Here is a 15,010-nt window from a genome sequence, read left to right as displayed (position 1 = left end):
AAATTCATGGGTCCTAGGTTCGAAGCTCTCGGACCAACAACACCCCTTGGGTAAAATGCCAACTTATCCATCCAGATCCATTGCACTATTTGCAGTGCATGATATACCAACACCCCCTGGGTAAAATGCCAACAACTTATCCATCCAGAATTCCAGATCCATTGCACTATTTGCAGTGCACCAACGTTGAATTCCTCTCATATATTTGCTTCTACTCTGCCATCCCCTTCAAATCCTTCACACTAAACTTCAACAAAAAAAAAAACCCTTGACAAAATAAATATCAGAACCAACACCTACGTCTTCATAACTTACTTGTGATGATATAGGAGAGATGCATGCATCAATTGCTTTAAGGATGGAATCTGGAACCAGCATATGTCAATGTCATTCTACTGCAATGACTTCTGACAACAATTTTTTACAACAGCTCGAACCCAGGAAAGAAAAAAAAATGATCAATATCAACATATGGATGAGTAATAGTTCAACTAATAACAACCAAACTCCTTCCACAAATAATACGACATCCTCGTTACGTTACGATAAGATGCTCTATTGCAGAAAACTATGAAAATGAAAGTCAACCGAAAACCTACAAAACTATCATCCTCACTCCAGCTGCGAGCGATTTTAAGAGAAAGGGGAGGGGAGGGGAGCGGCAATCTATAGCCTCATAAATTATTGAAAGACAATTAGTCAGCCAGCCAACTAATACGAACGAAATCCCAATGGAAACAAAAATGTAATAAAATAACTTACCAACCCAAATAGGAGAAACCAGAATCTTTTTTGCCTTCCATTTCCATCCCACCTACCCGGCTACAATCTAGAAGATATGTACATGGCATTTGAGTTGCTCTGCTCTGTAGGTATGTACACAAAACTATCTTGGGGATCTGTATAATCAGGAATCTGCAGATATGTGGTAACCTTAAAAGAGTCTATCTTGTCACAATAATCTGCATCATGCTTCACTATTGTTCCTTGTCTAATCAACCGCCATGAATGATCACTTAATCCAGGCCAGATCGCCATCAACTGAAAAATGTTGCTATTGATTCCATGACCCCGAGTACTGCTTCCCCATTGGATCATGTAGAGCAGAATTATGTTGCAAGTTCGGCCATCCCATACCATCAGGCATCAGGGGAGTGGCTGCCTCACGCCCTCCCAAGTAGTTGATTGGATGGGCTCCTTGCGATAAAGCATTGGTCATCCTGGGAGCACCCCCACCAACAATTCCATAGTTCCTTGGAAAAATGAACTGCTCGGTGGAGCCCGCTGAATCATAAGGGCTACTATTGCGTAGTTGGTTACACTGGGATAAGACACTGAATAAGCTTTGATCTGCATTGCTTCCACTCGGAATGTTCTGACTTGGTACATTAACAACATCTGAACCGCTCCAGCTGCCACGCATTTGATGCTCTGAAGGAAACCAGTTCTGATTTAGCAATTCACCACCATTTAGGTTAGATTGAAGAGCAGTCGTTGGCATGTGGGTAGAGTTGATAGCCCAATCGTGAACACCTAATGGAGGCACATGCTCTTGCCTTGGAATTAAGTATCCACCTCCACCAGGGTAAATGTCCGAAGACATTCTTCGCTGCATGTAGTCCTCATTCTCCATCTTTTGACCCTGCTCCAGTGGCAGCAGTGGTTGAACCTGATCCTGGAAATGCCCATGGAACTGGCCATCTTCCACCAACACATTGTTTGGTGGCGGAAAATCAAACCCAGCTTGTTTTTGCTCATGATGGTAGGATAACATCCCATGGCCCTTAAAGAGAGATTGAAGGAATTCATTCCGATCATGGTTTGGGTAAGAACTGAAGGAACCATCATTTGATTGTCTGAGCAACAAACGTTGTTTACTGTTGGCTTCATCACCCACGTCAGATTCTAGATCAATCATGCGAGTTTGTTGGCCTTCATTAACTTGATGTTGATGCGAAAACCCACTGGCAGATGTGTACTCATTGGTTCCAGTTGACTTATAGTAAGAATGTGACCAGATGTCGTCCCCACAGGAAGAGATGATAACATCTTGACTAACAGGAACATTTGCAATGTTAGCATTCTCCGAATACTTGGATGCATCTGGAGAAGCATCACCAGATCTAGATGTAATATGAGTGTTTTCTGCATCCATAGTGGTGGAATTCAAGTGATGGTCACCTTTAAGGGAAGAAATCTGCTGGGGCGATGAAATCTGCTGCTGAGATGGATTCTGTAACGAGCCAGAACTAGAATCGTCTTCATTTTTTGGTTCATCATCTGCGCCGGAATCATTTTGGTCCTCAATCACAATCTCTTGGTTTCCTTTCTTCTCATTCTGAATACCAATAACAAACAAATTTAGTAAGCTTAGGGATATTATTACCACCAAACAATATAAACACAGGCTCAAGAATAGTCTGCTCATCCTCAATCAAAGTTGATAAAAATGTAGAAATAAGCAGGCACGCAATAAGAAAGACAATTAGAAGAGATAAATAACACAATTAAACCACAAGAGCACATATCCAACCTCCATCTGCAATTTTAGTCCATTCTTCAAGTCTTGCTCCAATGACTTGATAATTTCTCCTATCTGAAACCGTCTTTGCCTCCAATTTTCATAAGCCACAGGAATATCTTTGTTGACCAATTGCAACCTGTGTAAATTATCCATGTTTTGAGAAGAATTATAGGAAGTCTCAGAAGTTCAAAAACAAAGTGTTCATTTCACCACATACTAACCAATGATCTCGCCATTTCCTCTGTTCCTCTTCCTCAAATACCACAAACGGTTGAACATGCCAGCTATTATGGTTGCCTAAAACACGGTTAAGTGTCTTGGACTGAATGCTCTTACCAGACTGCTTCATACTCTTCACAAGTTCGTACTGCTTCTTGCTAATCTGAAATGCATCAAAGGCAAATGATCAGCAAAAGCTTGAAAAAGTTATCTAAATTGAGGTTTCATAATCAATAAAATTTGGATGTCTCCTAAACCCATTAATTATCTGCACAGAAAGATAGTACTTCATTTATATTGCAGACCACCTAGGTTACTCACCAATTTGAGAGCCAAAAGCAGTCATGAAATAATGTTTAGATGCATACAATTATAGTACAACCAGCTAAAAGAATATTTTAACATATTATAAGAATGAAGAGAGCAGTATAAAAACCAAATCACCGAGTATTTGAAAGCAAAACAATCCAATTTATTTATCTACAAAAGGAAAGTTTCAAAAATTGTGTGAAAAGCCTACAACCCATTGGTCCCATTTTTACCTTCTTTGGTTGGCAGGTTTCATATTAGGAGAGAGCAGCTCTCTCTTAGGGTGAAAAAAATACTAAACAAGCAAATAATGTACTCACCAGGAGTTGATGCCAAAAAGTATTCTAGGGTTCAAACTGTCTTACCAAACTATCGGCCTAGTTGCAGCAACAATAAGAAAATGAACATGTACTGGTGATTAATGACAAAACATGTCTCCTCACAGGGTACATCAATGCAATAAGACAGACTATCAGTGAATAGTCGATGGCATTTTCAAATTATCAAGGGGTCATCTAACCTTTAAATAAGACATATATTCAGCACCATCACTATGCTGGATGTTACGCTTGTGAATCTTTCCTCCTTTTCTGGGTCCACTTCCCACATTTATTGCATGATCTGAAGCAACCAATGGATATATACATTTGTCTTTCTTCAAGCCTTTCTTGTGCGTCCTGACACCCATGGTAGCAGATTAAGATTCTTTCACAAAGAGAGAGAGAGAGAGAGAGAGTAATGGAAATAATTCCTATATTAAGTACACTACAAAGTTTTCCAACCATTTGTTAAAAGTTAAAAGTACATGTTCCTCTTTTGCTGACAGTAATGTCATCTAAAATTAAGTATTACGGGCAAACAAAGGGGAAAAAAACACTAGCATTTTCAACAAGAAAAGGAGATAAAGAAAGAGAGCAAAAAGAGGAGGCTCACACTTGAGACAAAATTACAGAAAGCAAACTAACTCTTTGTTAAAACTTCCCATTACACTGCAACAAGAACACTAGGAGCACCTAGTAAACAGTGCACTTATAAGACAGTCTTGAACATTTGATTATATTTTTTAACAGTCTTGAACATTTGGTTACCTCTTCTGAAGTTCTCCACCCTTGAATATTGAAGAGTTCTGATTATCACTACTAGAAGCTTTCTCCTCTCCTACTGAGGAAAAAGAATTGGATGTAGCCACAGCATTATCTTCAAGGTCAAAAAATCTAGATCCATTGGCAGGAAGAAAAATTCCCTCATCATCCTTTCTTGACCTGTCAATAATAAGTCAATCGTGTCTAAATAAAATCCAAAGTAAGGAAATCAAATCAAGAACTGATCACTCATGCACAAGGCCCCCCACAATGGATGCGGGGTTGGGAGGGCAAGAGCATGAAGCCCTACACCCACGACGATAGGCTATCAAGATTGTGGTAATGCAGGCCAAGGATTTACCCTTGACTGATCACCAACAATAATTTAACACTCCACAATTGGAAGAAGAGTGTGACATTCGTATAAGCTCACACCAACACTTGGATACATCATCATCAAATTCCTTTTCTATTAAATACTAGAATGTAAAACACAAAATCTTGCTTCATATGCTCTAGCCAACACTACGTCTAACAGAAATGCACGCCACAAAAGAAACATTCTCCTCTACCAATCTGAAGATTTTAAGCACAAAGCAAAACTTGCAGCAAGATCCAACCTCCAAGTTTTTTGTTGAATTTCCTTTTCTGGATCTCTGCAGCTTTTCCATTTTCCCTTCAACTCCTGCAAATATTCAATCATACTGCCACAAGAAGAAAAAGTAAACACAAAATTGAAAAGAAGCTGCAACTACATATTTTGGAGAACAACTGATTAACTTCAGGGAGCAGAAATAAATTTAGATAGGAAAAGCCATATTCCACATACTCATGATGATATCTCTGCAACTCCAAGTAGTATGCTTTCTTGTCAGCCTTTAGACACTTTTCCTGAGAAAGAACTGCATCAGGATGAAGATTACCTGAACAAAGTGAAGCACCCCTACAAACAAAATTTTCAGATAAATCAATTAGCTAAAATTTTGAGGTTCCATCATATACTAGATATAGAAAAGAAAGACCAGAAAAAATACAGAATCACATGTAAGTTCTTTGTTCAGGAACTTAGCCTAAGGATGTAAAGAAATACATATGCATACCTATGTTACGACTGAAAATATAAAAATGAGTAAATCAGTTGTAGGTTGTAGCATATGGTATTAGAATAGTGAAAACAAATACAAAAGGAAAGAAAAATAAACCAGTCCCATATATGAAATAAAAAGATCCAACAATGCAGAATTGACAGCCTCGGTTATGCCCTTAGTTACTCAAAGGGAAAGTATATATGATTTCAAGAACCAAAAACAACTGTTAATATGTTTAGTTCTGCTATTTTACTTGAATGGTTAATTTTAATCCAATAATTCTGAAGGATCAGAGAGTTTACCCTACAAATATATGAGGCCATCCATATGTCTATCATACAATAAATGTGCAGTTTCAAGAATATATAGTGTCTACATCAAACTAAGAACCAATAATTAAAAAATTCCAAAAGAAATCTTGGAGCAATTATTAGTTGTTATATCATCTGTCTTAAACAGGTTCAAAAAGTCAGACAAGGCTGACAAGCAAACATGGTTAGAGGTAGCATGCTACATCTCTACAAAGATTCGCCTGAAAAATCCAAGCAAAAAAAATTCAACTCTCAGTCTATTACTAAAGCACTAACTGCTCAAAATGCTTACCATTTAAGAAATGGGTTCCCAAAGTGAAAATTATCCCCGCCAAGCAATGCTTGCACAACTTGTTGAGCATCTTGCTCTCTTGGAAGAAACTGCTTAAGAAAGCTTCTCTCATTCTCTGATAAATGAGTCTGCCAAACCTGCAAAAGGAAATGGCCAAAACCATGAGATATCATATATATTAAAAAAAAAAAGGTTCAGATTAAAGTAATTAACAGAAAATTTGAACAACCTGGTATGAAAGCACCTCAGTCAAATTCTCCAAATCAAAATTTTCTTGAGGAATAGTGACAACATCAGCCAGAATGTTGTGGCATTGAGGAGCATAATCAACAAAAGACCGTACATCTCTCCAACTGATACCGATTTGCTCCTTTTTGGCAACAACCCTTTCCTGGTTGTCATCCCATTCAAGAGAAATATGAGATTTTGTATTTAAATCATTATTTGCTGATTCTAGTCTTTTCTTTCTTGTTTCATAGTGATCCCAAGAACTGCATCCAGTACTGGTACCATTAAGTCGTTTTTTCCTCTGATCAGCCACCATTCGCACAATATATGGAGATCCTCACCAAAGCGTCAAAGCAAAATGTTGTAGTATACAGTATTGATCATGTTCATGGCAGAATTTCCTTCCGCAAGCAAACTGAAACCATTGTTTACGAGCACATTGTAAAGAAACTGAATTGTATACACCAAGTGCACACTGAATAAGTGAATGAAAAAAGTGTGGCTATGGCAGCTTTCCTTCTATAGGGGTAGGATGAAAGGGTGAAGTTACTAGATATAGACTTATAGTAAGTAGTCAACCACTGCCATTAAAAAATCATTCCTTGTTCGAGAATTCAAAAGTTTCAAAAGGTTGAACAAGTGCAACTCACAGTAATGCTACCAACACCCCAATAAAATTATAAATTATGCCGCGTATATGGAATCCAATTAGTTACACTCGTTTCCAGCTGGAAATCACCAATAATAAACACAAGGAAATGGGTAAGGATAAACTTCATTGCCAACAAACTCTGATGCATGTCCTTCGTTCTCACCAAGTAAGAGTACAAAGAGGCTAAGCTAATGGCCTATAAAAACTTTTTACAAAGTGGACACGTCCAAAGTTTAATACAATCAAATGAAATGTTAATCAAAACTGAGTAGAATTTAGACGTCAAAGTCAAGTTATTTATCTCAATTCAGACCAAACATATAAGGGACATTGGAATTAGTAGAATGATGTTTTTCTTGGTCTTGTAGGTAATTAGAGACTCCAGGAAACCATCTCTTATTCTATAGAACAGCAACTGACCCAGTTGATGCCTAGTAGGGATGCCCAATTCCTAAGCTCAAGTAAGTATCAAAATCAGTAACTATATTACTTAGAAAGGTCAAATTCGAAACTTCCTACGCCCTCTATATTCAGACGAGTAAGAAATCGCCATGAAAGAGTGGGGGAATAGCTTCAGAACCATAGTACCTCAGGCAAAAACCCTTCTTTATGCAAAATAAAAAAGTTCCATAGTAATGATGACAAGAAGGATAATAATAAAGCAAAAAAATAATAATAATACGACTGAAAAGAAAACAATTAAATTATTATTACATAAAAAAGAAACCTTTACTCAATAATGCAACTCCCAGAAAAGGGAGGAAATTGAACCGAAACCACACAAAAATCACACACGCAAATTGACAAACTCCTTGCGCCCAAAAGCTCCAAGAAGGAATTCAATCAATGAATGGAAAAAGAAAAAGAATCCAACAATTCGTAGCATTAGATATATTAAATCTACATATAATAACGCGAAAAAAAGAATTCATCGAAGCAACAATTTATCAAAAAATAAATAAATTAAAAGGAAGAGGGGAAGCAAAGAAACTCAGGAAGACGCAAAACAAAACCAAACAAACCCTAGAAAATCGAAGCTGAAACAAAGAATGATTACCTGCAACCTCGAGGCGCCTCTCCTCCCAGAATCGAAGTAAATAGGCAAATAGCAGTTAAAAAACCTAGCAATAAAACCAATGTGAACAGCGATAATTACTACGTTACAGAAAGGGACGAGCGAGTCAATAGAGCCAAGCGAACTCCTGAAAGAGAGAAAGGGTTTTTGTTATCCGATTTTGTCTGGCGAGATATGGAGAGAAAGGGGGCAGAGAGTGATTAAGGAGAGATCAGACGAACGGGGATTATCGTAACCGTTAGGGTGGATATTGCATGGTTCGTTCTTTCCCTCGGCTTGGCTGCAGCCATGGCTCGTATTGGTTAGCCTCTCCTGGGTTCGCTCGCCCTCTCGTTTTAGCGTCGGTGGGTTCCAAAATTTTATTTTCCTATTATAGTATTATGTGTGCTTAGTGATTTTGTGGGCTCCACTCCCAATTTTTAATTTGGTTTTTTGTTCCATTTTATTATTATTTTTAGGAGCAAAATTTACTTTTGTTTAGAGAAAAGCCTCCTATGAACCAATAATTAACAGAGTGACGACTCGATTGACAATCACATATACACCCAAAATTCGATTCCAAATGACAAGTATATTTCTTAACAATCTTTAAAAAAAGTATTGACCCATAAAAAAGAGATTATATATATACACAATAATTTTTTTTAATCACGCCATGCAAATTTATGAATCTAAACTCAAACCGTCAAGTATGTACGCATAGGATAAGTTAGATGTGTATATATATATACACACGCAACAGTCTGATAAGGAGATCAAGATAACTACTACAAACGAAAAGGAAAACTAATGGCTTGTATCTAATCAAACTTGGGGGAAAAAATAAAAGAATGACCAGCAAAAAACTTAATACCAACCACAGAAGCATCAAGGATCAACAGCACTCCCCCTAGCAAACGCCAGGAAACTTATTCACAAATCAATCCGACTAGTAACAGTTACAAATCCAAGTTACATACACATTACAACAGCTCTTCGGCATTATCTCCTACTAAATTAAGAGACTATAGTAAAATCCAGACTCTCAGCCAATCATTAACTTGTTCTCTTCCAAGAAGGTGTAGGTGGGCACCTCCAAGTTATAGGGTGCAGGACCCTTACGAATCCTTCCAGAGATATCATAATGGGAACCATGGCATGGGCAGAACCACCCGCCAAAGTCCCCGGCATTCGGCAAGGGGATGCAACCTAAATGTGTGCAGACCCCAACAACAATGAGCCATTCCGGGTCTTTCACCCTTTCTGCATCCGGCTGCGGATCGCGAAGAGCTGCCAGGTCAACACTATTTGCCAGCTTGATATCCTCCTCAGTTCGGCGCCTAATGAAAACTGGCTTTCCACGCCACTTAACAGTAACAGTGGCACCAGGTTCAATACTAGATAGATCCACCTCGAGAGAAGCCATGGCAAGAACATCCTTACTGGCCGACATGCTCAACACAAATTTCAGGATAAGAAGACGAATCAGTGAGGCATACACAAACCTACCGCCTGTCAGCACAAAATAGGCAAATGCCCTCTTGCTTGGGTCACCAGGGGGGAAGCGCTCGTGGACAAACTCATCATACTCGATCTTTGGAGTGGGGTTTTTGACAGCTGAAACTGTTGGTGGAATCTCTGGAATGGTGATGTTTTCATTTCTGGGTGTAAGTGACTCAGAAACAAAACCTGAACATCTAACCAATGAATTAGATTATCAAGTCCCAAGTGAATTTTTCCAATATTGTACAAATGCCCTAGTGAGAAATGAAAATAATTTTCTCCCTACAATAGAAGGTAGAATGAAGTAAAAAAGAAACTGCATCAATTTTGACTTTTGAGAACAGATTGAGCATTAATACAATCATCCACGTGCACTAAGACGATTAAATTCAAATAACACAATCTAATTCAATTCAAATCACTCTATAACGACTGCAACTGATTTATAAGGGCTCCACCGAGACCACCATTAGGACAATACCGCAAAATTCAGAACCATAATATGTTCTCAAAATCCTATTGAAACAAACCCTTGCTTCACAAATTTTACGCCAAGCTATTGTATCACACCAAAATTTGTTCCGTCAATGTACTAAATTTCAAGTTCCTGTACTAAATATCATATTTCCCTCATGTACATAATGCAGCCCTCACCAACTTAGTCATATGTTCCCACACAATGTCCCCATTTTTATCCAAGAGTATCAACCTTATTGAACACAAAACCTAAAGCATTTAAAAGTACCTGCATGTTCTCGAATCAAAGAGAATTGTCAACTTTAACAGACCATTCAGCCTAGCCTTAGATCAAATATGGTAATTGATAACGCAAAACCTAAGCCTTCACTGATCTGAACTTTCTATGAACCTTACACGACAGTGAGGCTTTATAGCTCTAGCACCATCTAAAGTACGTGAGCAATTCAATGTTTCCGTTGCTTCTTTCCATCAAAACATGTTCCAAAACGAAGTTCAGGTTTAGCTATAATAGACATGAACACATGTCCATAGCAATTATCACCGATTGAATGCAAGTACCTTAGAATCATAACAAAGAAACCCCCCACCTCCACTCACAACTGCTGTAAAAGGAAACAAATAACTTCACTTGCACAATACATCTGAAAATCAGAGTGGCGACCTGAATTTCCTAAACTAAATATTGTGTATTCCAGATAACATGTCTCCGTGAAAGGTAAAAAAACTTTCACTTTCGCAAGCCCTAAACGATTAAGCAATTTAAAAAAAGGGAATGGATAAACTGGAGAGTCCGAACCTCTGTGTGGGATATGAAAGCGTGGACCAAATACAAAGTAGCTGCCTATAACAGTGCTTGATTGGAACTCATCAGAATTAGAGAACGAATCGACGCCGTTGAACAGGCACCGCGAAGCAACGGTGGAGGCAGCCTGGGTGGGCCTCCAAGGCAGCGGCGGTGAAGCGAGAGAAGAAGAAGTAGAAGGAGAGAGGAGCCTCCTCGCTGCAGCTCTTAACATTTCTGCGCTATTTTCTCCTTGTAGTCGCTGCTTGGTTTGGATTTCTAGAGGATCGGTTCCGGAGCTTCGAGAAATCCTCTGCTACTCACCGACTATGATTTGTCCACGTCTGTGACGAATATTAAGCCGACGACGTTTCATCTTTTGGGCCGGTGAATTCAGGCGGAAGTTTAATTGCTTGTCCGAAGCGAAAGTGGGCCTGTAGAGGATTAAACTTTCATGGCGACAACTTTTAAAAAAGAGAGGCCCATTGGGCCGCAAGGACATCTCTTCTAAGGTAAACTTTAGTCACATCCCTAAGTTTACTAAAGACACCCCTTATTAAACGAACCCCTCAAAATCTTACATTTTTACAAATACATCCAAAGTATACTAAATCTGAAACATTTTCAAAGTACACCCCAAACATAATAACAGGGGACAAACCGGCTCTCAATCTACCTAGTTGTTTTGCTTTGCTTTTATGTTAGCTGGAGCTTCTCATCAAATGTCTTTGCTTTGTTGACTGCATCTTTCCCTAAGATAAAACCATTAGCAAAGGCAGCAGGTGGCAGCTTGTATAAATCGTCATAGAATTAGAAGCGAAATGCGGAAATGGTGACTACTTACAGTGGGTGCTAAGGCAGCAGGTGGCACCTTGTATTCTTCAGCCAGAGTTATGGTGGTCGTCAAATGGAGAGAAAACAAGGGTTCTTTTCGGCACTTAAAGGGGAAGTGGTTTCGACGCACCAAACCTCTTGCCGTCACGTGCAGCGGTCGGAGCAGTTAATTGAGAGATCCAGAAACCTGAGGGCCGCAGAGGCTCGCCGCTGGAGGAGGGTCCGGACGGTAATGACAGCAGAGATTCAATGATAGAGGGTAGGTGGGGCCTTTGGATGAAGGAAAAGCTTTCGAAGACACCATCAGATGCTGGCTCAGCCTTCAAGCGGTCCGATTTGAGGTTGCTGCTTGGTGTCCTCAGTGCGCCGCTTGCACCTCTTCACATTTGCACCAGCGACCTTCTGCCTCATCTCAGCATCAAAGCACAGGTACAGAACTTGTAGAAGAACTCTGTTTTTCGAAGCATATGGGTATGGGCCATGGGGTGTTATGAACCGAATGTTAAAAGAATATACAGTCAAAGCGAAGTCAACTTAAGTCGGGGTGTCTTCAGTAACTTAGGGGTGTGACTAAAGTTTACCCTCTTCCAAACAAAGAAAAAAAATTGGCCCATTCATGACTACTCAAAAGTTGAATCTCAGCGTTTTCTAAGGAAAAGTCTCAGCTGCTTAGGCAAAACAAGCCCACCTGCAATTCAAGCTCATCTTGATGCTGTTGAAATATAGATTATGTGGTCAATTTTAGGGTTCTTAGGTCTTCATGGAGATAGCAAGGGATTTGGTAATTCGGGTCGAATAATCTCTCTCCCTAAGGGCTTGCTTGGATTGATATTTTAAAGAGTTAAGCGATGAGGGTTAACGAGTAACGAGTCAAGATAGTCCCCCATAACTCTCATGTAAACATTTGAGAGGGCATACATTACGCGACAAGAAAGCATTTGCAGTAAGACTGAAACAAAACAACAAAAAATCAGTTCAATTGTTCTGTGTCCCGACAGAATCTCGAATTTAAACATGTTGGCTTAACTTTACCGTCTGGTAAAATCCCTTTGTAAGTTGCTGTCCATTCAGAACATAACCAGTTTCAAGCAAAATAGAAGCTTGACAATGACACGATGAAGTTGTAGATAGATTACTCACTCAGGGTGAGATGAATTAGTAAACCCGCTAGGAAGAGGGACAAGGCATAAGGCCTTTGCTAAGGCTGCTCTAACTCTAACCTGGCCTTTGTTCGATACTGCCTGCCAGACCTCTTTGAGTTACTTCTCCCATCGACTGCTACGTCTTGCTCATCTTCTTCGTCCATAGCACAAACTTCCCCATCTAGGGTATCCCAAACAGCAATACCAACAGCAAGACTGCTTCTCTGCTCAAACTCCTTCCCAGTAGCAGCCTTGTTTTGCTTTGATTCTGTGCCATTGTCAAGCATCATAACATGATCAATTTTCTTTTTCGGGATGAAGGAGACTGATTTTAAAGGACCGTCGGAAGTATTATCAGGCTGTGAGTCCACTGTATTCGACCTATCCACCAGCTTAAGAAAATCCATGTAGGCTTGTTGATTGTTTTTTTCATCAAGGTCGTCTGATGGATCAAAAGTGTAATGTGTGTACTTTGAAGGATTGCGGATGTAGTCCGGAATGCCAGAAGGATGGTCCTGAGGCAATAGAGTTGCCTCAGTTGAATTATCAATTTTTTCAGTCAAGCAAGTTTCCATGTGTCTTTGTTTTGCTCCTTCAGAATTTTCAACGCATTCCTTTCTGCATTCGGAGTCAAAACGCACACGTTTATGTGACTTCAATTCTGCCTGAGTATCTCTCTTCTTCAGAATTGATTTCAGATTGCCATCTTCTGGTGCATTGATTTGAGGATCTACCAAAGATGCACCATTCTCAATCACCGGTAAGGAGTTTATCTTTTCAGCTGCTTCTGCATCTTCTTTGAGACGAAGTTTTGCAGCAACGTGATTAGCACGTGGGTCTCTGATAATATCCTTGATTGAATTGGGAAGTTCATTGCAAGAATCATCTTCAATTCCATAGTCATCTATATAGTCATTCATTCGACTGTCAATCTCCTTGCCGGTGGCCACTTGGTCATATTCGTCTACCTCTTCCTGTGAAAAAATTCAAGTTGCGTAATAAGTATCAAAAGATCAATTTTCAAATTCCAGATATCAACAAGCGTCACGATGCAAAAGCTCATCAACCACTTATCAAGCTTAAACCTTCATCCTAATTCCTAAGGTTCATCAATAACAACACGCAAGTGAAATGCTAAACAGTCAAAGCATTATTCTACTCGGCATGGCAAAAGTAACCCAGAATTCTGCTAGAGGAAAACTATGGAAAGCAACGTCCTTCCCACCTCCTGTATCTTATACTTATTATAGCTCAAATCCAAGAAAGACTAAACCAACTCCGTGTATGACACACCACACGGTCCACACACACCAAGAACCTCACTTCTTACATAAAGTATGGTCCTAAGCGGTGAAAAATGGACAGCTTCTTGATGTTCATTGTAGAAATGTACATTTCTGGTTGCATCAGAACACAAAAACCAAATCAAACTATAATCAGTTCCAGAAAAATATAGTCTGGTTTTTCATAATTCAAAGTGAACAGAACATATATTCACAGGAACTACATTCTTCTAACTGAACTTTAAACTGAACATGAGCCTACACAAACTATAGATATAATTTCCCCACACTATAATTCCAAACATACAATTATTCAACATGATTGTAGAGTAACTGTGTATCCACGTATATAATTCCCAACATGAAAATCAAAGAAGAAATGCTATGAAAATATAATCACCAAGCAATCACATAAACAAGAATCAAACAAAAACCATGAAGCAATTATGCGCGCATGAAATACAAAGATACCTCGAAATCAAGAGTACAGTCCATGCCAATATTAGACTTAACCTCCCACTCCTCCTCGTTATAGTCATCAGGTCTCGAGGAAGCACGTGAATCACGTGACTCAAAACCTAGATCACCATCGTCGTCACCGAGCTCTTCCAGGTCCTTCTCCATCTCCTTGTGGAAATCAACAGGATTTTCGTCAGTCACCTCATTAGATTCCCCGCCGAGCTCCATCTCAGGCTCAGAACTGCCCTTGTCGCGGTTCCATTCTCGCCTCTCGATCTCGTCGTCCGTGAGGCTCCAGAGAGACCTCGGATTCGAAGAAGATAAGAGAGAACCGAATACCTTGTCGACGCGAACACTGAAACTATCTTCCATGGTGAGGCGTTAGATTTCCAGAATGATTGAGTGGTTTACAGAGTTTTATATGGATTAAGGGTTTTTGTCTTTTGATGCGAAAGAATGGATTCGTGAGGCTTGGAACTGAGGGAGTTCGGAAAAGCTGATGGAGTTGTCTAAAAGCCCATGAGTAAGGCGGTTGCTTATTGGACTGCTTCTAATTGGGCCATGAGTAAGCCATTTTCATGGCCCAAAAGCTTGCAATTGCCGGGCTGTTTTTTTTTTTTTTTGTATATTCAATTTATAATCACTAACCACCACACCATTGCTATTAATAAAATCAAGTAATCAAAACATCCACACTCGGGACACTAGTTAGAGTGGTAAAGATAGTGTGTGTATCACCCTATTAATCAGGGTTTGAATCCCCCTCCCC

The 15,010-nt window shown here is 39.4% G+C and overlaps 3 protein-coding genes across 3 annotated transcripts; all 3 read right to left on the bottom strand.

Annotated features, from left to right (window-relative positions):
* Positions 1-654: 654 nt before the first annotated feature.
* Positions 655-8,113, bottom strand: LOC119993485. Its single transcript, XM_038840640.1, has 10 exons — positions 7,763-8,113; positions 6,055-6,468; positions 5,826-5,962; positions 4,964-5,077; positions 4,755-4,838; positions 4,141-4,314; positions 3,573-3,729; positions 2,746-2,906; positions 2,534-2,660; positions 655-2,338 (listed from the first exon to the last, which is right to left on the bottom strand). Exons 2-10 carry the CDS (start codon positions 6,367-6,369, stop codon positions 1,055-1,057), a joined length of 2,553 nt encoding a protein of 850 aa, XP_038696568.1. The 5' UTR covers positions 6,370-6,468; positions 7,763-8,113; the 3' UTR covers positions 655-1,054.
* A 498-nt stretch (positions 8,114-8,611) lies between these two features.
* On the bottom strand, positions 8,612-10,865 carry LOC119993858 (cytochrome b-c1 complex subunit Rieske-4, mitochondrial-like). The gene is made up of 2 exons (XM_038841149.1): positions 10,539-10,865; positions 8,612-9,448 (listed from the first exon to the last, which is right to left on the bottom strand). The coding sequence occupies exons 1-2, from the start codon at positions 10,756-10,758 to the stop codon at positions 8,805-8,807; spliced, it is 864 nt and encodes a 287-aa protein (XP_038697077.1). The 5' UTR covers positions 10,759-10,865; the 3' UTR covers positions 8,612-8,804.
* Positions 10,866-12,310: 1,445 nt separating this feature from the next.
* On the bottom strand, positions 12,311-14,701 carry LOC119993877. Its single transcript, XM_038841179.1, has 2 exons — positions 14,254-14,701; positions 12,311-13,473 (listed from the first exon to the last, which is right to left on the bottom strand). The coding sequence occupies exons 1-2, from the start codon at positions 14,611-14,613 to the stop codon at positions 12,556-12,558; spliced, it is 1,278 nt and encodes a 425-aa protein (XP_038697107.1). The 5' UTR covers positions 14,614-14,701; the 3' UTR covers positions 12,311-12,555.
* Positions 14,702-15,010: the final 309 nt, after the last annotated feature.

This window comes from Tripterygium wilfordii, chromosome 23, assembly GCF_013401445.1.
Source record: "Tripterygium wilfordii isolate XIE 37 chromosome 23, ASM1340144v1, whole genome shotgun sequence".
NCBI classification, from domain to species: domain Eukaryota; kingdom Viridiplantae; phylum Streptophyta; class Magnoliopsida; order Celastrales; family Celastraceae; genus Tripterygium; species Tripterygium wilfordii.
This window is presented reverse-complemented; position numbering and strand designations above follow the sequence as displayed.